Genomic DNA, 26,753 nt, shown 5'->3' on the forward strand with positions numbered 1-26,753 from the left:
CCTTTAAACCTTATCCACCTGGGCCTCATGGAGACATCTGAAACTGATCAGTTAGCCCAGCTTTTGGGACAATTACGCGCCGAGGTACACGCAGCCCGGCAGGAAAACAATGCCTTAAGACGAGAGTTAATAGTAACAAAAGACCGTACTGATAAATGAAGCAAACGGCTACTACAAACACAGGCGGGGCAGGCTCCTTTGCCCGGATTCGCCCCATCCGTCACTACACCATCATCAGTCAATCCAGTACAGATAACGTTGCCGGGAGCAGTACCCCTGGCACCACCAGAACGGTTTAATGGAGACCCCAGAAGGTAAGCAACATTCATGAACCAGTGCCGCCTCCATTTTCTTTGTAGGCCTGGATCTTTCCCAAACGACCAGGCGAGGGTGGCCGCCATGTTAACATATTTGAGTGGAAGTGCCGCAGACTGGTCGGTACATTTAGTGTGCCGGGATGACCCATTACTGCAGAACTTCAGGGGTTTTCAACAGGAGATGGAAAAGTTATTTGCTCGTCACTTTTATGGAGAAGCTCTTGATAACGAACTCCTGTCCCTTCGCCATGGAAATCAAGATTTGCTGACTTATATTGCCACCTTTAATAGACTGGTTGTAGAAGCATGGTGGCCAGAAGATAAAAGAACCATGTTGTTTCATCGGGGCCTACGAGGAGCCCTGAAGGATGTCCTTGCTCAAGTGGTAGACCCACCTAAAGACTGTGCAGAGTTTATCAACCTGGTAGTTCAGTTGGACCACAGATTACAGGATCGAAGAACAGACAGAAGTAGACTTGAAAATCGTGCCATTTATGTACGTTCAAAAGATAATGTTCAACGTCCATCAGAAAATACCACAGAACCCATGCAGATTGGAGGAGTACGGCACCCTTTAACCAAGGATGAAAGAGACAAGAGGAGACAGCTACAGTTAATCCTATACTGCGTAAATTGGGTCACTACCTCAAAGAATGCCCAGTGAAACCTCCAAGGAAGGTAGTAGGCGCTACAGAGAAAGAAGATGATGGAAAGGAATCGGAAAACTACCAGGCCCGGCAAGCGTAGAGGTCCGCTTGTCGAGCGAGAAGGATGAGTCACAGACCTCATATTTCGCCCTACCAATAACCTTGATCAATCACCAGTGGCCGTCGCGGATGCATGCCATAGAGGCGTATATAGATAGCGGAGCAGTTAGTAATTACATAGATCGAGATCTGGGAACAAAATGGGACTTCCCTTATGCACAAAACCAACAACTGAAAAGGTAACTACTGTTGATGGTACAGAAATTGCTTCAGGACCAGTAACCCAATGCACAACAGAATTAACCCTTCTGTGTCAGGATATACATCAAGAAGCAATCACGTTTGACCTCATCAAAGCTCCTCAGTTCCGGTTGATCTTAGGGATGCCATGGGTAGTAGCTCACAAACCCCACATAGACTGGCGTGCAAAGAGACTGACCTTTTCCGACGAATGCGCCCATGCTTGCTACCCGAAATCTATACCACAGCCAAACCTGCAATCTGTTCAAGGAATAGTGTCCGGGATCGCGGAACCAATGGACACCTTACCAAAAGAATATCCGGATTATCAAGATGTTTTTCAGAAGGAACAGGCTAACACATTAGTGCCACATAGGCCCTATGACTGTCAGATCGACGGGTTCCTTGTGGTCGAATTTATGCACTTACGGAAACCGAAAATCTCCACTTGAAGTCCTATCTGGATCAATACCTTGCTAATGGGTTTATCCGCCCGTCAAAGTAACCGGCAGCCTCTGCCTTATTCTTCGTACCCAAGAAGGAAGGAGATTATCGATTACCGCGCACTTCATCAAATCAGAGTAAAAAAACACTACTCTTTGACCCTTATCCCGGAATTGTTCGACCAAGTCAAGGATGCCCAAATCTACACCAAACTAGACCTAGCACCTTGTACGTGTTAAGAAAGGGGATGAATGGAAAACCGCGTTTCGCACCAAGAATGGCCTGTACAAATATCAGGTAATGCCTTTCGGGCTGTGCAACGCTCCCGCAGCGTTCCAGTACTTCATGAATGATGTATTGCGGGACTTAATCGATGTCTGTGCCCTGGTCTATATTGACGACATCCTGGTGTATGCCCCCTCTGAAAGAGAGCATGTGGAACATGTTAGCTCAGTCCTTGCAAAACTTTGCCAGCACAAACTGTACGCTAAACTCGAGAAATGCTCCTTCCATGTCACTGAAGTGGAGTTCCTCGGTTTTGTTCTCTCGCCAAAGGGAGTCCAGATGGATTTACAAAAAGTAGATGCCATCCTTAATTGCCCGTCACCTTCTTCACTTAAATGAACCCAAAGCATGCTCGGTTTTGCACATTTTTATCACCGATTTATTCCAGATTTCTCACAGATAGTCCACCCAATGACATTCTTGCTGAGAAAAATTCCAATGGACCGAAGAGGCGGAACAGGCCTTTCAAGAACTCCAAGAAAAGATTCACCTCTGTGCCAATTTTATGACATACTCTCCCTGATCTCCCCCACGTAGTGGAAACTGATGCTTCCAGCATAGCTATGGGAGCAGTTCTCTCTCAAAGAAATCCAGAGACAGGCCAATTACACCCGTGACCTTTTGGTCACGTAAATTCTCACCACCAGAACTTAATTATGCAATTACAGACAAAGAATTGTTGGCAATAAAATCAGCCTTCAAAGCCTGGCGGCAGTATCTATTAGGTGCCAGACATACCATCACAGTAATCGCAGATCACCGAAACCTTCAATACCTAAAGTCAGCAAAAGCCCAATCGTCACGACAGTTGCGGTGGGTTCTATTCTTTGCAGAATAGGATTATGTAATAACATACTTACCGGGAGTTCGGAATGGGAAGGCCGATGCCTTGTCTCGTATGGGTGTTGAAGAGAAAACGAACAGTACTCTGGACCCTGTTGCCATTATCCCAAGTGATTAACTACTGGGGCTCACCACCACATTGACTCTGAGTGAACTTCAAGATAAGATTCGAGCCTTAATGAACCCCGAGATCTTGCAGAAATAGAATTCCCAAAATGAACATCACATGGTCCTGGACAGGTTACCCTACTTCAGGGAACGACTAGATCTACCAAGTAAAGATCTACAAGAATTGGTCATGTCTGGTTATCATGATTCCCTGATCAAAGGCCATCCCGGAATTGCTAAGACTCTAGCTAAGGTTAAGCGGAATTATTGGTCGCCAACCTGGCATAAGGACATTGCTCGATTCGTTCTACCCTGTGGGATATGTGCACAGAATAAATCACAAAAACAGAAACCAGCTGGCCTCCTACAACCACTGGATATTCCACCGGCTCCCTGGCATACTCTCTTTTGATTTTATTATGGACTTACCATTCTGGTGGTTATAGAGCTGTTCTCCAAAATGGCACATTTCATTTAATTCCATTCAAAGGACTTCCTAACGCTACCGGTCTGGCGAAAGCATTTCTTGAACAGATTATAAAACTGCATGGTTTCCCCTCAGTCCTAATCTCAGTTCGTGGAAGCCAATTTGTATCCAACTTCTGGAGGAAATGTTGTACCATGGCACAAATCGATGTTCGATTATTCACTAGCCATCACCCCCAAACAGATGGACAAACAGAAAGAACAAACCAGACATTAGAACAGTATCTAAGTTGCATGCTGCATCAAGTGGAAGAGACTTGGAAAGACTTGTTATGGATAGCGGAATACACATACAATAACTCCATACACACCAGCACGGGACAAAGCCCGTTCTACACGATATACGGAACACATCCACATACCTCTGAACTAGACTCCCCCACAACCTTGGAAATGCCAGCGGTAAAGACTCTACACACAAGCATAACCCAAGCCTTCAAAAGGGCAAATGAAAATTTACTGCAAGCCAAAGACAGACAAAAATTCTCGGACGGGCATTGAAAGAAAGCTCCCGATCGCCAAGTTGGCGACGAAGGCTGGTTGGCATCAAAACATGTGCCCATAAGTTACCCGGACCTTTCATCCAAGATATCTAGGACCCTATACCATCGAATCGGTGATAAATCCGGTGGCCGTCAAGTTAGCCTTACCACCAAGCATGCAAATTCATCCGGTTTTCCATGTGTCACTTGTAAAACCTGTACAACCAGGAACCTGAATCTTAACACCACCAAAACCTGTGCTAGTTGGAGAGCCTGAATTTGTAGTTAAAAACATCCTGAATTCGAAACGTACCAGATCTAAGCTATACTATTTAGTGGACTGGAAAGGGTACGGGCCTCAAGACAGAACTTGGGAACCGAGTGAACATATTAACGCACCACGTCTGATTAAGAGGTTTCACCTGGATAACCCCACCGGACCGGACAGGAAGGATACCTTGAGGGCGTGGGGGGGGGGGGGGGGGGAGTGATGTCATGACCACTGTGAGGGGGCACAAGTTGTGCCATAAGCAGGCTCCCACCAGAACCCTGACACTGCAAAAGGGTTCCAGGAGCCAGTCCTGGCACTTTGGAACCAGGCTCATATGTAGGAAGGAAGGGCTGTTCAAACTCCGTCCCATTTAAGTACATGGGCCTTTAAATCCAACATGGAAGCACCCACACAGCCTTTTTGTAAGAACCCAGCCATGCGGTCTAGTGTTTTGGGTGTGGCAGACATGGAACTACTTTCCCTGCCACTACTTTACCTGGGCTATATAAACCACACCCTGACTGCAGAACACGGTTTGTGTTATTCTGCAGCCGGCAGCTTGACACTCACCGTGTCCAGCTCCTGGTCTTCAGCATCTTCCTGTAATCCTGCAAGAACAAGATTGTTTTTCCGGAGAAAACACCATCCAGCACTCAGCATCTTAACCAGGCTGCAATCTGTGGAAACCGAGAGAAGAAGAAACATCACTCACCTGTGAGTACTAGCTTAAGAACTTCCGGCGAACCGCTACCACAGCTGCTGCTCGAACATCGCGACCTGCAATAACGAGAAAGGGAAAAGCAATATTAGAACGCGCGCTTCCAAAACATCAAATTCCATCAGTCTTACCTGAATCCCATCGCGCTACGGCGCGCTTCCATCCGGAGCACCACAGCAACATCTGCAAAGTAAAAGAGACATATTCAGGTTCGCTTTCAAAATTAAACAACCGCACAGCGCTGTACTTACCTTATCGGATTGCGGGGCCTGTTTTTCATCGCGCTATCATCCATTCGCAACACCACAGCGGCCTGTGTGGAGAAGAAAACGCAGGTTAGCTTTAAAAGACAATAAAGGCGCTGCGCTTCGTGCTTTCTCTTACCTAGAAATGTGCCTCTCGCCCGGCAGACCAGCATCAAGACCTTCGCACCTGAAAAGGAGGAGATAAAGACATTAACAAATTCCCACCATAAACAGAACAAAGACTTACAATTAACCTACCTGCCTACCAGCAGATTCAGGGTCACAGCAGGCCTGGGCCCAAGGAAGGCGTACTGCACCAGTGAAGCAACTCAGGCAGCTCGCCAACAAACGTCAAGCGCCCCTGCACAAGAAACGCAGGACGGATAACTCACCCTACAAATAACTAAGGTGAGAAAAGAACCCAGTGAGAAGGGAATCGGTCAGAGGGAGGTGGGAGATTCACCCATTAGAGACAGTTGTCACAAATCCTCCCTTCTGTAATTGCAGATTCATTATTCAGCACTGGATAACTACGCATCCATGGTTCCAGATCTCAGAGCCTTCCGGACGCCCCCGGGGATATCAGGTGAGCGTAACATCCATGCATACGTTTATAAAACATTATGCTCTAGATTTGACTTCTTCTCAAGGAGGTCTGTTTGCTAAATCTGTACTCCATTCTGTACAAGACTAGAACAATTCTATATTCCTACCTCCAATACAAAACTGCTTTGGGAGTCTATCTAAGATGAGTAATACGTGGGAGGACACAATCCATTCGAAGAACAAGTTATTTACCAACTTAACGTTCTTTCGATTGGATGTTCCTCCCACGTATTCCTCATCGACCCTCCCAGCCAACCCCACAGTACAGTTTACGTGATTTACACTCTAAATTCTTTTAATGCTTGAGTCATAAGAGGCACACCCTTTAACTATATGCTGTGGGCTATAATGCACGAAAAAACAGAACTGAGGCAAATGGGCACGCTCGAGTAATTTATACAGCAGATGACGTCGGTGGCCGATGGATGCTGCCGAGGGACATCGACGCCACAGCCTCGAGTGGAGCGCCCTCTGGTGGAGAGAGAGAACTTTTTCCGAAGCAGCAAAGCTGAAGGTAAGGATATGAGGAATACGTGGGAGGAACATCCAATCGAAAGAACGTTACAGTTGGTAAGCAACTTGTTCTTCTGGCGATACGTCTTCAGGTTCTTGTAACCTGAACATTTTCCTGCAATGCTCTTAACTAGTTGTCGGTCTACTTGTGGATTCTCTGGGTACACCAATACTATGGGCATATTGGAGCTTGTGGATGGGTTATATGGAGGTGCAAAAGCCCTCGAGTCCCCCCACCCTAGTTGCTAATCCTGTTGACACTCTCTCTACCTCTGGAGGCTTATAGACTGGGATTTTATAGCCTACTGCAGTTTTAGGGTTTATGGGGCATATCCCCTTACATCGGATCTCTTTTTCACCTTCCTGATCTTCCATATCTTCAACTAATTGACAGAGATCTATAATCTCTTCTTTTTTTTGGACTTCTTCCCTTCATATTTTGCTCCTTCAAAGATGGACATTTTTTCTAGCATGTTTCTGTTATGAGAGCCCTGCTCTGGCCAGGAGCAGGACGTCCCCCCTTCTTTGTTTCTACTATCAATTGTTTATTTATTCTGTCCCAATACAGTGGCAGAACCCTATGCATGTGTTTTATTGGAGTTTCTTTCTCCATAATGTTGCGCGCATCCCTAATGCTTCACTTAAACCCTATTGCTATGCTGCACGTGCTTCAAAAATACAGATCAACCAATTTTTTCCCCCAACCCCTTACTTTTTCTCACTTTAATTTTACCCCCAAACACACACCGTGACTCATCCACCTTCCTTCCTTTTTTACCACAAAAGACAGCAAGAGAAAATATACACAAATTAATTGACTACCATCCAGGCCCATTCCTTATACCGAGCCACAACTACTATTATACCACTTATTGCTTTTATCGTCATAAGAAGAATGTGTGGTATTACCTTCTCAACCTGTTATGGCTGAGGATCCCTTACCTCCCAGTCCTTATAAGCTGGTGATCCCTTTCATCTCAATATGCTGAGGTTCCCTTTCCATTATAAAAAGTAGAAAAACAGAAATACGTGACAATTTCAATACATAATCCACCTCTTCATATCCAATCTTATTCCTCATCACCAAAAGTCTTTTTATACTACATCACCAAAAGTGCTATGCCATAATATATCACCACGTCCTATTGAACTCGTACATCATTCAAATCACCATAATATCATACATACAAGTGATAACAAAATGGGAACAGGTAAGAGAATCGTCACCTGGGCGTGCTTCACTTGAGTTTCCCTCAGTTACGAAGTCCCATGCTGGCCTATAATTCTGGAGCCACGCCCTGCTCCAGTGAGCAAAAATGATTTCTTTTAAAATGGCTTCTACTAAAGTCACTCAGGGTACATGGTTTTTTTTGATTTAGGAGTCTGATCACTAAAGATGGACATGGCTGACCTGCATGGGTCTTCGCAAAGTACAGGGGCTAGAAACTAAGTAACACGTCGTGTTGTCACCACTGAAAGTGAACCTAAACTTATAGGAGCACCCCTTAAATATTTTTGGGTACCCCCTGATCACGCTCAAACCAGAGTAAATGCACCCCTCTAGGGAATTAAGGCCATAAGTCTATCTTGCAAGAGATAACAAACTTTAATCCTTACAAAGATGAGGATTGGGGGGAATGGCAGAGGACTCTGCCATTCCGACCATCATTCAGTCTTCCATGGCTGGCTCATAGCTCCTGAAGACTGGTCCTGGGCCTGGGGCTTACATACTCTTGACATGGTTACTGGATACCGGCAGTGCTCATCCAAAATTGTCCTCCTTGTCTTTCAAGGGATGCTGCAGTTCTTCCTTCTGGCATGGCTGTTGTAACGCTCACCTGATTCCCGCAGAGGCGCCGGTCTTGACTGGGTGAATGCCGTATCTTCAAAGGTGATGTGTAACACACGGTTGGCTCTTTGGGCTGGACCTCTGTGCACTGTATGTCTGACTTGAAGAGTAAGATGTCTTAGGTAAGTGAACGCCGAGCTCTCCATCTGCCTCGGGGCAGGGTGCCGTAACCAGTTTCTTCACTGGATAAGGGTGCAGGCCTCTTGACCTCAGAGGACTGCTGTCCGTCGTTAACTGCACGAACGGTAAGTTCTGGGCACTTCAAATGTCTTAAAGTCTTTTGTAATGATATCTCTTGTTTTGCAGGGTTCCGGCGATGGCGGATGGCGGGCTGATGAGAGTTGAGGATCGAACCCGCGTGAGGAATAGAAGCGCCTGGAAGCACGTAAGTAAGCGCTTGTAGCCTGCTTCACGATGCGCACTAACTGTCCCTTTTATCTTGCAGGTACAAGTTCGGAGCTTTAGAGAAGCTGAAGGGTGCTGGAATACCCACTGGATTTGGCGTGGGAAGGAGTAATGGCACGTGAGTAATAAAGTTGCCCAATGTCTTTAAACGCACCTTCTTTTGTCTTTCAGATGCGGGATGCAGCGCCGAAGGCCTCGAGTGTGCGAAGAGTAGGTAAGCCTTTGTCTTTCAGATGCCGGAATGCAGCGCGAGGCGTTGGTGACAGCCGATGGACCAGGTAAGAGATGCGCTGCCACTGAAGACCGTAGTGCTAACCTGTTCTTTCTTTGTCTTTACAGGTGCTGCTGAAGACTGGATTCCAGGATGGTAAGCCTTTGTTCCCTTAGGCCCAGGATCAGAAGCAGAAGACACGATGAGCGTTCTGCTGCAGAGAATGCAGAATAACACAAAGCAAGATTCATCCATCGGGTGTGGTTTAAATAGCCTCCTGTAGTGCTTAGGTGTCTCCTTCCACAGCCACGCCTAGGTAAGAAAAGAGTTCCTGCTTTCCAGAAGAGTTCCAGTGTTCTGAACCTAGGGAGTGGCTCCTGCCCCACCCAACAGGAAAAGTAGTCCCAAACAGAAGAGGATCAGGGGTTCAACTGGCAGGTAAGTAAGCAGCATGGTCTGCTGCAGGTAAGTCCACCCAAGCATTATGAGCCCGGCGCTTCCAGCGCTGGGACTGGGCATCTTTATGAGCCTGGTGCCACTGGCGCCAGGACAGGGTCCAAAAGGTCCCAATCGGGACTGGCTGGCACTCGGAACCAGGGTTATGGGTCTGCTTCCAAGGGAGTCGGGCAAGTCCTGATCTTTTGGAAGCAGAGATCATGACAGCTGTGTTCCGTTTGGGACAGACTACTTTAACATAATGCTGCCTCTCCAGGAATACATTCTCGCTCTTGTTTAGCATAATTTGCTATGTTATAAATATTCATACATAAGCTCATCTTCCCGCCATTCTCTCAACACTTAACGGAGCATAATTATATTTGATCTGGTCCAGAAATTTCTACAAAAAACCTGTTTTCCCATAGTTCGCTGTATGTCGTGCTGAATCTATTTTAGTCTCCATTGGCTTGTGATGGACATCAACAGCTGCTGAGTTACCTCGTGCTTTCTGCTAGAGCTAGCCTAGCAGAAAGCTTCAGTCAGTTAAATGACATGTTTCTTTTCTCCCAATTTACCAGACTGTGTGTCAGCTAATGCATTCCATGGGTTACTGCTCCATTGAACCTCCCTACATGTTCTTCCTATTCCATCTATAGAAACATGCGTCCTTATTACTTAAATTGCAAAGGGATCAATTTCAAGGCTACTGTCCCCATGCCATTCTTTCACTCACTGTTTTAGTGATTTGTTATGCGGAACGGGAGGCATCTACCTGATAAGCCATTCGGATGCCCTGCGTCTGCATCTATGTATACAATGTAACCATGTTGATGGCTTTGGCGAGATTGAGGCTTCGCTCTCACTCGCGTGGTGGCCGTTTTAACCTAGTACTTTTGGCCAGTGTCATCCCAAGTTAGCATGCGAGATGTAGATTCAGCTGTGTCTTTTTAAGAGGGGGGGGCCTCTTCAGTCCTTCCCCCAACATGCTCCCCATTTATTCTTTCAGCTAAAAAGTTAATCTAAAATTAAAACTACTTGAACATGTTAAATATCATGTCCATAAATGGTCAGTGGCTTACATACAATCGGAGCTTAACCTGGAAAGGCATCTCTAATTTTTATTCAGAACTGACACATTGCCACAAAGACAAAGCATATGGGACATTGACCCTTTGGCCTTTCAACAAGACCAGCAGATATCTGCCTCTTCCACTCCAGTTTTAAACATATTCAATGGTGACCAATACTGATGAAGGCTAATACGCTGATATGTAAACCTCAAAGTAGAGATCAATGTTCACGTCTACATGATTTGCATATGTTCTTTTACAGAACATATCCTGAAGCTCCTTGGTAAGTTCCCCTTTCCCAATTTTCTTTATATTACAACAGTTTGGATGAGTCCACTGAAGGTCAATTAGGAATTTCCGAGAGCATAAGTTTAAGGTTCAAGAAGATCAGTCCACTGCAAGGATGCAGCCCTTTTCTCTATATACCAGCAGTAAACCAGGAAAAGCAGTTGAGGGTACCTATAAGAAGTGAGTAATTCTTAGGTCAGCTATACCATTCTGGTTGACCTTTTGCTAATGTTGAGTAGTCCCCTAAACATTCTGTTGGCTTTTAGGTTTTCAGTGTTTATTTTCGCTGATGTAAGGCTCATACAGCGGTCTCCCTGAAAGCTAAAACTCATTTGTTGATGTGCTGCCCTTAGGTACTGTGTGGTAGCCATCTCTGCTAAGTGTTCCTATAGAGCACCAGGGTAATCTAGTACCCTGTGGGCATAATACAGATGAGTATTAAAACATTCTTAAAAGTCAAGTTACAATAGTAAACTAAACCCCGAAACCGTAGAAATGCAGAAGTAGTTTACTCCCATGTATTCTAACCTATTATTCCAACTTCAGAAATATAACACTAGATTTTTACCTCGACTCAACCCTTACATTAAGTAAATAAGTGAACGCCATGGCCTCTGCGAAAGCATATACATGTGCTAGGCCACAAAGACCACATATGGAAACTGAGTCACAATAACCATATATCCAAGTGACACGTCCGACACGAGGTTCGTTTTCCAAACAAGTCTGGTTTATTTCAAAGTATTCTCAGTCGGCCAACTGGGTCTCAACGCCTCACGAGGTGTGTTCCCAGACCTCGTGAAATTGCGAGAGCCAGAGCAACGCTCAAACAGCAATATATATACACATTACATATCATATTTACGAAGGCAATTCAATCCGCCCACAAACATGTCATTCAGGCTAGGGTTCAGTGATTGACAATCATGACAATTATGACACGTTATGACAAGTCTTCATTCAGTCTAAACATACTTATTCTAGCAAAGGCAGCAGAGACAACTTTCTGTTATGGTGAACATGGAGCTTCTGGCTCAGCAAGGATATCGTGTTCTCTGCAGGGAAAACATTCCTTATTACGTTATCTGTATGACTTGGGTCATGAGATAAAGGTCAGATAGTTCTGAAGCAGTAAATACCACACTCTGCAAAAGAGCACCGCTAAAAGAATATAATTTATGTTTTAACTGCCTTTTACTACAGCGTTTGCAAGACAGGCCGGCACCTGGACTACTGATTAGATGCGGCTTCTGCTCGGTTTCAAGGACACCAATCTCTCAAACGCATTTATATTTGTTCCATCAAACTGACACCATCATTCCATTCTCCAAAAATATAACGCTCTCAATGATGCATAACAAGCGGTATTAAGTGGCAAAGGATGTACATAGCAACCCATTCCTCTTTCCCCGTGCTGGGGTAAATGGGAACAGACCCAACAATTGGACCGATTCAAGATAGCATGGGTCATATTTATAATCAATAGCAATGTATTATTGTTGTATCCTTTTCTATGTTTCACTTCTTGTGGGGGGAGAGTATATAAGAGCACATGCACTGGGCTGCTCGTAGTATGAGCATCGGTAGCAGTCAAGAGTGCAAAGGATGTACAGTTTCTAGATACCAAAATATCGGATCAGTGTAATCAAAATGCAAAGCGGCATCATAATCATTAGCATATTATTCTTTCCTAACCAAGTCATTCCAGGAACAGGATTAGTCTCTGTTTCTATATCATCAACAACATTGGTGCAGGTGGGAGCAGGAGCGAATATAGGCATTCTGTAATGTTTTTCTCAGGCAAAGTTTTCAGTGTCCGTCGGTGAAAGTTCTCCACAGAAACGCACGTTAGCAGCACAGCATTCAGGCCAGTTCAGGCTAGCGTGCTTAGCAGATGGCAGCAAGCTGATGTGAATTTGCACAGAGCTCCAAAAAGGCAGGAGCAAGTATCAATATGATTGTATCGGTACCATATGCCCCTGCTCGTCAGTGCAAGGTTGCAATCGTCCTTCACGTTTCAATGGTAGCAAAAGGGAACGGCGTGTTAGAGCTTTCAATTTGATCCAGCTTGATACAGCTCATACGCTCCTTTTCCCTAGGCCTCTGTTCCCACTTCATCCATGCTGGGAACAAAGGCAAAACAAAAACGCTGATCACTTCCGATTTTGTGAACGTAGATTGTACCTCATAGCCCCAGGTACAGTATGATTGATGAACAATGCACTCTCATTTACAGATGCACGATCAGTGCCAGCTTGTGATGCAATGAGTGATGATGAGGCAGCAGTCAGACAAAGTTGAGGCACCTTTGGCCTTTCGATCTTTGTTGCAATCTCCCCGGGGGGCCCTTTCGTGGGCTTAGGAAGCACTTCTGGCAGAGAGCTGGCGATGATATCTTTGTGATCAAGTGCAGCTGTCTTTCTTTCGATGTCAGGATCATCAAGCTCTTTCTCATGTGGCAAAGAAAACGGAACTCTTTTTGTGTGTTGCGTGGATCCAATTCTTGCGTCCATCCACTCTAACTGCAGTCTGCGGAGCCAGCAGTACCTGGAAGGGTCCCACCCACCGCGGTGCAAGTGAAGATTTTCTCTCAAAATTCTTGATCAATGTCCAGTCCCCAGGCTGCAGACAATGTCCAGTCCCCAGGCTGCAGACAATGTCCAGTCCCCAGGCTGCAGACAATGTCCTAGGCCGGTGCATCTGACAGGAAGAGCCTCCTGCACCTGCTGATGAATCAAATGCAAGTTTTGAGTCAAGTGTCTACAGTAATCAATAAGTAATGGGTACTCTATATCCCTCAGCCGTTTCGGCCGAGGGGCATTCCAAACATTCGCTGGTCTCCCCATCATGATTTCGTAAGGGGAGAGGCCAGTCCTCGCCTGTACAGTTGTGCGCATGCCAAGATACCATTCTGACATTCCACCAAACTGGCACTCATCGGGTGTCTGGCCAAATGGAATCGTTTATCAATTTGGAGACCTGTGCAAATTTACAATATCACGGCCTCAAAGTGTGGGCCGTTATCTGACCATATGACACGGGGCATACCGAAACGTGGAAAGTATTCTTTTAGCATGGCTTTAGCTGTGGACATAGCTGTACAATCTTTCAGGGGATAGGCCTCTACCCATTTGCTAAATGTGCAGACCACCACAAGAACATACTTATAGTTTTGACACCTTTCCATTTCTATGAAATCAAAATGGATGACTTCAAATGGCATAGAGGGGGGGGCAAAACTTCCTACTGGCATCGCTGTTCCCTTTCCAATGTTATGTTGTAAACAAGTCATACAATTTTGAACTAATCTTTCAGCAGTTTTTCTAATGTGTGGATTCTTCCATACAGAATCCAGGTGGTGTATCATTTTTCTAGCACATGTATGTTGGACTGTGGGCTATGGTGACCATTGCCAGCACATAGGCATTTGGTAACATGAATCTATCATTTTTCTTGTCCAACCAACAACCTTCAGAATCTAATTCTACAATTTTTTTATCTCATCTACGGTAGCTTCTGATTGCATTTCCTTCACTGTTGCAATTTCATTTTCTATCATGCAAGGTACCACTTCTAATCTTTCAATATACATTTTTGCGTATAAATCAGTTGCAGTTTGTTTCGCAATTTTGTCAGCAAATGCGTTTGCCGTTCCAACATCACATGTTACTGTATGTGCTTCACATTTCATTATCGCTAGTCGCTTGGGAATCGCAAGTGCTGACAACAGTTTCACTATCAAAGTTCCATGTTGGATTTTGGTTCCGTGTGATGTCAGGAAACCCCTTTCAGCCGATAATCGACCAAAATTGTGTACCACCCCAAAGGCATACTGACTGTCAGTGTATATGTTTACATAGAGGTTTGCAGAGATTTCACATGCTCTTGTTAACGCTATTATTTCTGCAGCTTGTGGGAGTTATATGGGATTCTATTGCTTTCTACAATACTTTTCAGTGTAGTGATGACATAAGCAGCAGTTGATGTACCATTGGGTAATATATTTAAAACAAGAACCTTCACAAAACAGTTCTCCATCTGGCTCTTTCTGTGGGGTGTCAGTTAGGTCAATTCTTCCTTTTGTCTCTTGTTCAGTAAGCTTTAAGCAATCATGGGGGAATTGGTTTTCACTCCCTTAGTCATTCGTAGGGATCATTAACTCGGCCGGATTTAAAGCGTAACACCTCATAATTTGGATATCTGGTGCAAATAGAACTATTTCATAGCTTATTTATCTGGCTGATGTAAGGTGTTGCGTCTGCGTCCTATTTAAAAGAACGTCCACTGAGTGGGGTACCATGACGGTTAAAGCGTGACCTAAAACCATCCCCTCGGTTTTTTTACTGATGCAGCGGCTGCAGCAACAGCTCTCAAGCAGCGCGGCATAGCACATGCAACAGGATCCAAGAAGAAGAGAAATAACCGCATGGTCTATTTGTCCCTCCTTGTTCCCGAGTCAAAACAGCCAAAGCACATCCATTATTTTCATGCACAAATAATTCGTAATATGGCGTTCTGAAAACTGGAGCCGAACATAATGCAGCTTTGAGCAGGTCAAATGCTTCTTGACATTCCATGTTCCATGGCAAAGGTAAGGTAACATCTTTCCTTGTCAATGCCACTATTGGTTTCACGATCATAAAAAAACGTGCGATCCACTGCCTACAATATGAAGCCATGCCAAATAAAGCCCTGACTTCTTTCTGCGTATTTGGAATAGGCATATCAGACATGCTTTATATTCTTTCTGGTGTCAATCTCCTTCCCTCCTTCGAAAGGACGTAGCCCAAGTAGGCCACTTCCTTTCAACAATATTGGAATTTCTTTAGCGAAGCTTTGTGTCCATGTGCTGCAAAATGTGTGAATAATGTAACTGTACTTTCTTTACAAATTTCTTCTGTCTGCTGCGATTAATAAATTGTCAATGTACTGTAATAAAACACAACCTGTCGGTAGTTCTAGCATATCTAATTGTTCTTTTAATGCTCTACTGTAAATACTTGGACTTTCAGTGTAGCCCTGCAGAATTTGTGTGAATGTAAATGAACGTCCTTCTGAAGTAAAAGCAAACACATATCTGCTATCTGGATGTACTGGGATACTAAAAAAAGGTGATGAGAGAGAAAAACAATGTATTTCTGTACAGTTTCACATTCTTATCTGTGTTAGTGTTTCAGCGTTCAGGCCGTGGCCTCGCACTGTCTGGAAGTTCGAAGCATAGAATACATTTGCAAAGCTTTTGAGAGGATGGAAAAAAGCAAATGGCCGACATTTCACAAAATGGACGCCCTTTGGTTACAATGATGATTCTCTGACCGCGATGTTAGTCACATGATGCGAGTGGTTTCAGGCCAACATATTATACATACTATAGGGTCGTTTCTGGTCAAATACATGCAAGCTGATCAGAGCCTGCAAACAATTTCTATCCAAAGAAAGCTGTACTATCTTAGCCAGGGCCCTTAAATCCACCTCATGCCCTACTTAGGACAGTGAACTCATACGGTCTGGTTGTCACAAGTTTCAAACTAAAAAAGGTGGGAGGAGCAGCTTCCCTGTCATGGCGGCACAGCTCTGGAACACCCTCCCTCCTTTCCTAAGAGCGGACCAACCCTTCCCTAATTTCAGGAGAAACACTATAAACTGGCTTGTAGCCAAGGACCTCTGACACACCTGTTTTGTCTAAACCCTGGCAATTGTCGCTACATTACTCACCATGCATTGTAACTTCTGCAACTGACCATTATTGTATCTCATTCTGTACCTGCTTTGCATTATATCTTGCACTTGGTGTATTTACTATCTGTTGTGAACTTGTGTAATTAATTGTAACCCATGTCATTCTAATCGCTGTAACCCATGCTTAAAGTATACTTCTAACCTTGTGCAAATACGCCCAGATACCCTTGGGTTTGGTTTGCAATACAAATCAATAAACAAACTGTGACCAAAGCTGAACCCCAGCATCCAACTGACTGAACCTGCAACACCTTGGCTACTTGGACAGGACTTTAGGGCTTCCAACCACTCGGTCGCATCCACAGTAGTCTGCCTTCAGATCCATTAGGGCTTCACCTGCCACCCAGCTTCAGACCACAACACTTGCTGCAATAGGGCTGTTTCTATGCCAGATCTCTCGTTGTTAAACCTGGGCTGGAACTTGCTCTGGAGGAGTCCACTAGCCTCTCCTGACTGAATGTTGCCTCTTCTAAAACTCCTATGACACATTGTATTACTTATGCTACTCACAATAACCATGTGCTTCCTACAGGCTTGGTCACATTAAGCTCTGCGGATAAACTCCTTATGTACATAGTAATTTTACCTGTGAAATCGTGCTTTATATATATATTTATATACAATGTTCTGTTTTTTAAAAAGGGGTGTAGTTTTAACACTTTTGGTGTCCCTGAAAGTGTGTATTACTGAATTTAACAGGCTTTCTGTTGTGAGCCACTTTTCGGTTTTTATATTTACTATGTATTTCGTTGTACTTACCTGCACTGTAGATATTTCTTAAAACGTTACTTTGCAAAAGTACATTTGCAGTAAATTAACCACTTGTCTGCCCTCCAAGACGCTCGGTTGCTGTCGCTTGCCATTGTGAGTCAGGCCCAACGTAGTTGTAGCCCTGCCTAATACCATAGGCTGTTTTTCGTTTTGGAGGTCATCGACGTGTGTGCTCCCACTGCCCATGACCCTTCCAGTTTCTTGACTAAATCGAAGATCTTTATTCACTCTAGATGAGAGCATGCCACGGGATCTCAATAAATTGGGGATCATATGCATGGTTTATCTATTCTAAGATAAACACTTATTCCTTGCGTCGAGCTTAGTGAAAGATGACCCCCCCCTCTTACCTAAACCCACTGCTACACGTGCTTATCAAGCTGTGAAATGGCATTGAACTACAAACCATTTCCCTGCGTACCAAACGCCAGCCCCTTAAACATGACAGGTGCAAGACAGTATAAAGAGTTGCTATTGAAGAGACACAGAGATTTGCTCACATACATCTCACTTTATTGCAAACATTGAGCTCTACAATTTCTGCATCAGACTTATTCTACCCCATTAAAGATTTGCACGTTTGACCCATCTGCCACGGGGGTTTGTCCCAAATGTAAGCAAGATGAGGGGAAACGTTTTGCACATGACTTTGCCATGTGCTCGTATCACTGAATTTCAGATGGATCTCACTTGCACACTCGTCCAAATCACCAATTCCCACTCTTAGCTAACCCACTGATAAACCTGCTAGGTTGTTAAGATGGATTTCTGAACTCTGACCTGGTGGGCAGAGGTTCAGAAGGCCAGCCTAGTTTCCTGGAACAGGGTAACCTTCTGGACAAGCAAGACCAAGCACTGTAGAATTGGTGGTGGTCAAGACTAGGTCTCAGGAGGGGTAAGGGTGATCAAATGCCCACAATGAGCACACAGAGTAAACAAAATCACAAATTACTCAGTCAGGTGTATGTCAAAAATGTATATACACTTAAAGGCCTTTTAAGTCAAACACAAAGTAATTATTCAGCAGGAATAACAAAACCAGCACAATACTAATCTAGCAAACATATGTACAGTAACTAATGGCCAACAGGGATATTTCTCAGTACAGTTCCACAACCTGCAAAGAAAAGGGTTATACAGTGCGTAGGTCTATGTGGCAGACCTTCACAATTCACAACCTAGCTAAGAGGCAGTCTAGTCCCTAAAATGAGTGGAGCCTTGAGCTCAAAAATACTTTCGGTGCTGGCGCACGCGATCGTGCGGTTTAGTCAAAACAGGGTCTCTTCAAGGGGCTGTTGTGACTCAGGAAGGTGGGTGAGGCAATGAAGAATAAGTTCCCACTATTCTAGGAGGGCCTCCCAAGAGGGCAGAACAAGATCCAAGAGTTGGGAATAGCTTGGTAGCACAGGCTACAAGAAGAGTGGCCCTCGGGGGACACTTTTGCGTAATAATTGATGTATGCACCGTGGCCACCTGTAAGGGTTGCAAGTACTCACCGGCCCTCAGCGCACCCCGGACCAAACTTCAAAGTCCACTTCGGCGCAGGTTAAAATCCTGCAGTTGCGCGGCTTTCAGCGGCTGCGTTCCAGGAATGATTCTGTGGCGACAGTAGCAATTTCTACAGTCCTGATGAAAGGATCAGGCCAGTTCTGCTGAAGTGAGTCGGATGCTACAGGGGGGCACAGCAGCAAGGCACCCACGAAGTTCGTCACCAAAGCTGGGCGACAGTGACCGCGTAAGCTCTGGTTCAGGCATACTCTCCCAATCCCAGACCTAGGAATGCTAGGTGTACTAAACTCAGCAGGAGAGTGCCTTATACCCAGAGCTTACAGCCTCCAAAGGTTCAAGTCAAAACTCGAGATGGCGGCGGTTCCAGGGCAAAGGTCCTGTATGAGCTGGCCAGTTCACTGTGCGGTCCAGGAACAATTCTGAAAAGGCTTGCTTACTGGTTAAGTTGGAGGTGCCGAGAATAGTTGGTCCCACTATTCCAATGGGTCGAAGCGCACTTGCTGGCCTTCTAGGTTCGATCAGAAACAGGGGGGACGGCAGCAGGCTCAGTGTCAAACCTTCCAGCGGGTCACCAGCGGTTCCACGGCTCTGCTTCTTTGGTTCAGGGTACTTGGCTCATTTACTAAGTTTGGTGTGAACTCAAAAGATAGACCTGGAATGGGTGTAAGATGCCTTCTCTTTTTCCAAAATCTACTTCGTGCCAAAATGAAGAGAATCCAATGGGAGATCTGCTCACATACAGCCATCCCAGACGTGGACCAATCACAGACCACATTGCTCCCAGTCATCCCTGTACACCAGACATCCTGGCACCCAGGATGTGTATTGGAACTGGGCAGCTCCAGCCCACATCCTGGAGGCACACACAAGACATGCAGAAGCCCGCAAAAGACTCGGTTTGCACGGGGGTCTGCATGACCAAATATGGAATTTCCAGGGCTGGTCGACCTGGGGCAGGCAAAGGGACAAGATGGACAAAGGACCGAACTAAGGACGTCGTGGCATGGCCATTTTAGGCACTGGCCGCTGTCCTTGGCCAAACGTGGTTTGGAAAGTGTGTATTGGCAGAAGGGGACTGGTTGAGAAAGTGGCGCTCTGACTGTAATTGGTTTAATGTTGGGCTGCAGATTGAAGCAAGGTGTGGACAACCTGCCAAAGTTGCCTACAGTAAGAAATTGTGTAAAAGGGTGGTTTGCTTCTTATCTGCGCACAAAACACAATTGGATTCTCAAATACAACTACATTTTAATTGGTCTTCAAACTGCCTGACACGTGTTTCGAGCTACAAAGCTCATCATCAGAGGCTTGAATTCTTTAAGGATGTGCGAAGGCACAATATGCTTCTTCAATTAGATGCAAATAGTTTGTAACTGTGGGCTCCACTATATAAAGGCAATTGCGTGAAGAAGGCTTAATGTCGGCGTCTCTGCCTGTGTGTGGAAACTGAGGCTCCAGGCGAGGGAGTGCTTTGTGCACTGATGAAATGTTACTAAAGAATAGCAACAAAGTAAAAAGACTAAGGGAAACAAAGTTTGCCAGTACTGACTGTTTTAAGGGCATGTCAGTTTCTCCATAATAAGAGTATAGCAGAAGGCTGGGCTTCACTGGCAAAAGTCAGGATAGGATGGTCAGACAACATCAAAAAGTTGGATGTTACACAACTGGAGGCAAAATTAACCATAAATGGAAATCCTTCCTAGCATAGTTCTACCGCCGCCCGACCAATAAGGCTCTTGGCAGATTTGCTATTGGCCCACAAATACATAGCTGTGAAATGGATGTGCATTCAGAAGCCCTTGAGCAGTCAATAGATAAAGGAACTTATTTGCGCAAATGATTGTGAAGGAACCTATTGAGAATTGTCACATCCCTCAGCCAGACCCAGGTACATATGATGACCACTCTGTTCAAATCTGAAAGAAAAGTCCAATACAACCCCACCTGCAGCGGGAGGCTCTCTGCCTCCAAACCTGCCGCTATATTTGCACTTTGACATAGGCTTAGTGTACGTACTTGTCATCTCCTTATGCAAAGTATATGACAGAACTATGCTGATCCATAGTGTACTATGCTGCCATAATATTGCACACCTGGTGTAGTACTGTCTACTGTTAGACATTTGCTGTTGTACTGCTGGTTTTCCTTTTTTTTGCCCTCTTTGATGTAAAAAGCATTAAAGAGAAACAATTTAAAAAAAAAACACTTCTGCTCTGTAGTGCCTTTTTTTCTTAGTTTGGTATGGGTTAAGATGGCACCAAAATGCCCTCAAGCAGTAAATGGAACCCCAAAGGTAGAGCACCGATTGAACCCACACCCCTCCCCCGCTGGCCCCCTTACTGGCACGTCCCATCCCTCTTCGTCCAGGTTCCTCGGGCACTGTATCCACTGTACTGGACTGCAGTGTTCCAGGTACAAAGGTCGATGTCCGATTGCCAATGAATTGAGAAAAAGTTGATCTTCCCAAGGTTGACTTTCTATTTTAACAATGGCATTCCTTTCCAAAAGTTAACCTTTTCTTTAAATGTGTATTTGAGGGGATTGGGTCCTCCGACGTATTCCATATCTATGACAGTAATCACTACAGCTGTGCTGCTTCGGAAAATTTTCTGCGTCGATACGCTGTCCTTGAGGGCCTCCGTCGAGCCGACGTCACCGGATGTTATAAGTAGGACGCACAGCGCCCGTAGCCTCAGTTCGTTTTTTTCTGCGAACGTGTTCGCTTCAGAGATCTCAGCGCGTCTCGGTTCTACTGAGTTCTGTTCTTCGAACCTGTTAATTGTGACTATGTCTTCAGCTTCTTCCACCCCGCGGTTGGGTTTTAAGACGTGTCGGGACTGTGGGTCCAAGATGTCGTTGACAGACACGCACACCGCTTGCCTTTGGTGCCTCGAGGAGGACCACGACACGGATGACTGTGTCGACTGCCAGTCGCTTACATCGAAGGCCTTGCAGGAGCGCAAGAAGAAGCTTTCTGTTGGTAAGGTGGCTAAGCCCCGGAAGTCACGATCCACTGGGCTTTCGACGGACGATTGGAGGGGCGACTCTCTGCATCGTCTGCGTAAGTTCGGGGGGGGGTCTCTGTCCAGGAGTAGGCCACGTCATTCTTCTGCCTCTTTGAGGCACTCACGGAAGGGCTGTCACCGGTCGCCTTCCCTGTCCTCGTCCGAGGACTCCGCCCGTCGGCGGGTTGCTTGTCCCAACAGGCATTCCACTCCTGCGGAATGGGAGTCGTTCCGGCAGGAGATGATGGCGAATTTTCAGTCGCAGGGCTCCGTTCCGTCCGCGCCGTCAAAACGCTGGCCGTGAATGTGCTAGAGAGGCCACTCGTCCACCTTCGGGCTAGAGCAATCGTCGCGACCACCAGGCGCCTTCGAGGTCCCGGTCGGACAAGGATGGTTGCTCTAGACATGCCCGTTCCAGGCCCCGGTCCTCGACGCCCTCGAGACCGTCGGAGCCTGTGAAGTCTTCGAGGGACTCTCTCGAGGCTCGCCTCCGAGGAAGCAGTCGACGCCATCACTGCTCAGGCTGTCGAATGACACGCTCGGGGCTCCACCCTTGAGGACTGTGTCGAAGCTGTAGGCGCCACGCTCAACGCCAAATCCGTCGACGCCTTTCGAGGCTGCTTTGTTGGAGGCACCTCGTGGCATGGTGGAATGCCCCCCCCCCCCCCCCCCCCCCGAATGGATCTGGCCAAAGCTAAAAATGTCTTTTTCCCTCTTTCTGTGCCCTCATTCCAACCTCTGGATTATATTTCTGAGGGGGAAGAGGTGTCTGAGGAAGGTATGGTGCCGGAGGAGGTGCCGGACAAGGTTTTGTCTGGTCATAGCCAGATTGAAGACCTGCGTCAGTCGCTGCACAACGCCAGTGGTCTGGACACCTCTCCGGAATTGGAGTTCTGTAGGCCTGAGCCTGGCACCCATACCAAGTCCTTATTTTCATGTCGACCCATCCAAAGCATAAGAAGTACTGGAGGTTCGAGGTTGGCGACTCGCACTTTCAGTTTCGGGTTCTGCCGTTCGGATTGACCTCTGCCCCGAGGGTCTTCACCAAGATCTTGGTGGTGGTGGCAGCATATCTCAGGAAAGGGGGCATTCAAGTTTACCACTACCTGGACGATTAGTTGGTGAGAGCGCGCTCTCCCGAGCAAGTCCTGGATCATCTGTCTATCACCTGCCACTCCCTTCACAAGCTGGGCTTCTCCCTCAACTTAAAGAAGTCCCACTTGACGCCAACTCAGCGGCTCCAGTACATCGGAGCAGTGCTCGACACATCCCTGGGGCAGTTTTCTCCTCCCCAGGTGAGGGCTCATCACATTCAGCAGATGGTGCACAAGTTTCAACACGCCCAGTGTCTCCCGGCGTTCGATTTGTTGAGGTTGCTCAGACTCATGGCATTCTGCATTCTTCTGGTGCCGGAGGCCAGGTTGTGGATGAGATCTCTGCAATGGGCCCTCAAGATGCAGTGGTCACAGTCCTCCGGTAGGATGTCAGACCCTGTTCAGGTTCCGCCCTCGGTCGCTCAGGATCTTCTGTGCTGGGCCGTCGATAGGTTGGCCCCTAGGAGAGATTTTAGTTTCTACATTTCACGCATGTCCCGGGTCAGAGTGGACGATCAGCTCTTTATTGGTTACGCTGGAATGCGTTTGGGACATGCTGTTACTAAGCAGACTTTGTCTAGATGGATTATCTTGGCAATTTCTGAATGTTACCGCTTAGCGGGTAAGGATCCTCCGGTAGGCCTACGGGCCCATTCTACTAGAGGTATGGCTGCCTCTACCGCCCTGCAGAGGGGTGTTCCTTTTCGTAACCTCTGTGAGGCAGCCACTTGGGCCTTTGTCCATACCTTTGTACGTCACTACTCCCTAGATTCTATCCATGGGCAGGATCTGGCCTTTGGCAAGGCGGTCCTTTACTCTGCAATTTGATTGGGCATGCTAAATTTCTATATTCTAAATTCTTTTTCCCCTCCTCCATATGTTGGTACTGCCTGTCAGATATGGAATACGTCAGAGGACCCAATCCCCTGGAAGAACAAGTTACTCTCTTACCTGGTAACGTTCTTTCGATGGGATGGTCCAATGACGTATTCCATATCGCTCCCTCCCTACTTGCCCCGCTACAGAATTTCTTATGCGATTGCAGCTTACGTTTCCGCAAGGCTTTCTGTGGTCATACTGGCAGTAGTTTGGTGCCACACATTCTGGGGAAAAAACTACAACTGAGGCTACGGGCGTTGTGCATCCTACTTCTAACATCCGGTGATGTCTGCTCGATGGAGGCCCTAGAGGACAGCGTATCGACGTCATCGACGCAGGATGCAGATGCCGAAAATTTTCCGAAGCGGCACAGCTGTGGTGATTACTGTCATAGATATGGAATACGTCTTCGGACCATCCCATCGAAAGAACGTTACCAGGTAAGAGTAACTTGTTCTTCTCTCCATTGCCTCATTCACTCAATACCTCCTTTTCACTACTTTACGCCCATTGAAAATACCGTCTTTTGGTGTCCACAGCAAAGCTGTTGTCTCCTTGCGGAATAATGGGTATTGTCTCTGGTCTCGTGCCTCCTGACTCTTTTTGCCATTATGTTTTATGGGGTGTTGGGACATGTAGTCCTTTTATTTTGAGCTCTGTGTGATTTGTGGCGTCTGTGGGATTTTCCTGTCCATTGCACTGGGAATGTGAAACTGGCAGCTTTCTGGGAATGTCAAACTGGGTGCTTTATGGAAGTGTCCACTGTGAGCTTAGTGGGAATACTAAACTGGGAAATTAGTCGGAATGATAAGCTTACTAGGAATGTCAAATTTGGAGCCTACTGGGAATGCTGAAACATGTGACGTACATGAAATGCGTGTATTGGATGAATGTGAAGACTTATGTGGAATCCTTCCCTTCCTCTGGGAAATCCACCTGCAAACATCACTGATTTCTCTGCCAGTTCATGGTTTTCACCAACAGAGTGGGACCATCCAATGTTACTCAGTGGGTGCATTGGATGGTGCAGCTAAACCATTTACATAGCTGAACTTGCCTGTTGGCTTAAATTTATTTTCTATAAAATCTACAAGATATGTTCTTGTATGGTTCCATTCAAATGGACATCTCAGGAGTCAGTAGGAATGCAGATTAAGGACTTCCAATACAAGTAACTAGGCTCTTTACTTCTACTTTTTTGCAAAAGGCTCTCTTGGTTGAGCTGGCTTGAAATATTATATTGCGAAGGGTCTGTCATGCCACACTCGGTGAACCTGAAGTATAGAACTTTCTTGTATTGAGTCACAGGAATACCACAAGTGTCTCGTACATGACCTAACTTTGCAAGACACTTTCCTACAGAAAGGGTACAGTTTGCTGTTAATCACAGTGGTTATGTCTTTGGTAGGGGCCATCTACGCATGTAAATGAAACCGTTCAATCTGAAATTTGCTCTGTGTTCTCCTTAGGGCCGGAGGTGGTGGATGGGAGTCGATGAACCGTGGCAGGCACTGGCATGCTGCATCGAAATAGCCAAAGCGCATAGGTCACTGGATCCGGTCAAGTACATCTCCCACTTCCCAGTGCATCAGGTAAGGTAGCTCAAGGGTGCTTGACATATCATGTCCACTTGTTAGACATAACTTAAATTGCACGCAGCATTCCATACATAGAAATTGTTTTAAGGACAATGTTAATGGTTGGGCTTCTCTGCCAGTGCAATTTTGCTTCAACCTTTAAAGTTTTTATTCCCCCTGCTGTTGTAATGTTATTTTAGTGGACTATCAGGTTTATCTCATAATGGAATACCTTGTGTTCTGCTGCAGATACTGCTAATACAGTGTCCTATATTGGTTTGTAGCAACCAAATCTGCCGGTATTGCCACAAGAGCATTCAATGAGGTAATTTGCAACTGGTCGCAATAAATGTTGGAAAAACAAGAGCATGTTTGCGCACTGTACGCAATGTGTTTGGAGTGAGAACATGCAACTTAGTTCCATATCTATTATCAAAATGATGATCTCTTGGGCTGCAAGGTCCACTTGCTGTGGACGATTTAAGAAGAGGCTGAGGGACAGTGTGCTAGCAGGCATGCTGATAAGTTCTCAAGTAAAGGTAGAGTGCAAGAAAATGAGCCTGATAACGGGCGGGCGGTAGGGGTGTGTACTTATCGGAGACCGATAGGTGATGGAGCCACTGAGTGCGGTGGGTAGGAAGTACAAGGGATGCTGTCTTCAGCCGAGGGTAGCAGTCAGAAAGCCTAATTTAGCCTTTGGTATGTATTAGGGTACAGCATCCTAGGGAATTAGTGACAATAAGCAGCAAGAATTAAGTTTATTCTAAGGAAGCTCATTAGCTGAGGGGCACCCAATGTTCAACTCTGGGTGCTTGCATTACTTGTTCTCCCTTTAGTGTAACTATTAATAGTCTCCCTGCTACAGTTTGAGAAAATGTCATGTGCTAGGAGTGGCATTGGCAGTCTGCTACCAGAAACTGAGAAGAGTTCTGGGAATAACTCCACCAAATATTTTGCTGTGCACACTGGACATCTGTGCTGAGATTGACAGGCACTTTTCACACAGCCTGATTGACTCCAGCTCCGGTCGAAATGATTGCTGTTCTGCAGAATCATAGCAGAAAGCAGCAATTTCTGCCTCAATTCCGTCTGGCCAAATGTGGTGTGCTCGTTGGTACTCTGGTAGCCGGATTTTCACCAAACCATGCTGCTTGCAGTTAATTGGCTGATGATCTTACCTTAATCTTTATAATGCCTTCTTGCCCGAGAGGTATACTGAGGTAGTCACAAAGAGGCTTGTAGAGTTCAACAAAATGAATAGTAATACATGTAATTGTCTGCATAAAAATGTGTACTCAGCTGTTCAAAGTATAGATAAGATGTGAGTCGATGGGATCCCTAAAGCCCTCTGACCAAGACTCCACTATTAATCGCTTCAATGCCCTTTCTTGAATGCGCCTTTCATGGGTCTAAAACCATATCCAACCACTCTTACCTAGCCATTAACCTCAATCATTGTCCCATTGTGCTGTTTCCAAGCACTCCTGCCAATGTGCCCTGTGCAAGAAGGGCAGATTTCAAGCAATGCCTCATTTTGGATGTTCAGAACCAGGGGCTTCCACCAGCGACCACCATTGTATTTGGGATCCAGGAGTCCTCTACCAGACAGGAGCTTTTCAGTGCTTGTTGTTTCTCTTTTAACTCTTCATTCCCATT

The 26,753-nt window shown here is 45.9% G+C and overlaps 1 protein-coding gene across 5 annotated transcripts in view; it reads left to right on the forward strand.

Annotated features, from left to right (window-relative positions):
- The window catches only part of POLRMT (RNA polymerase mitochondrial), an 886,091-nt gene that overhangs the window by 481,463 nt on the left and 377,875 nt on the right, over positions 1-26,753 (forward strand). For all 5 annotated transcript variants that reach the window (XR_011303298.1, XM_069647859.1, XM_069647870.1 and 2 more), the window contains one exon: positions 24,990-25,112. Coding sequence is in view for 4 of the 5 variants with exons in the window: in XM_069647859.1 (XP_069503960.1) it covers positions 24,990-25,112 (123 nt within the window). In the remaining variant the exon portion in view is untranslated. The remainder of the gene's footprint in view (positions 1-24,989; positions 25,113-26,753) is intronic.

This window comes from Ambystoma mexicanum, chromosome 1p (assembly GCF_040938575.1).
Source record: "Ambystoma mexicanum isolate Mex_15411 chromosome 1p, UKY_AmexF1_1, whole genome shotgun sequence".
Lineage (NCBI taxonomy): Eukaryota > Metazoa > Chordata > Amphibia > Caudata > Ambystomatidae > Ambystoma > Ambystoma mexicanum.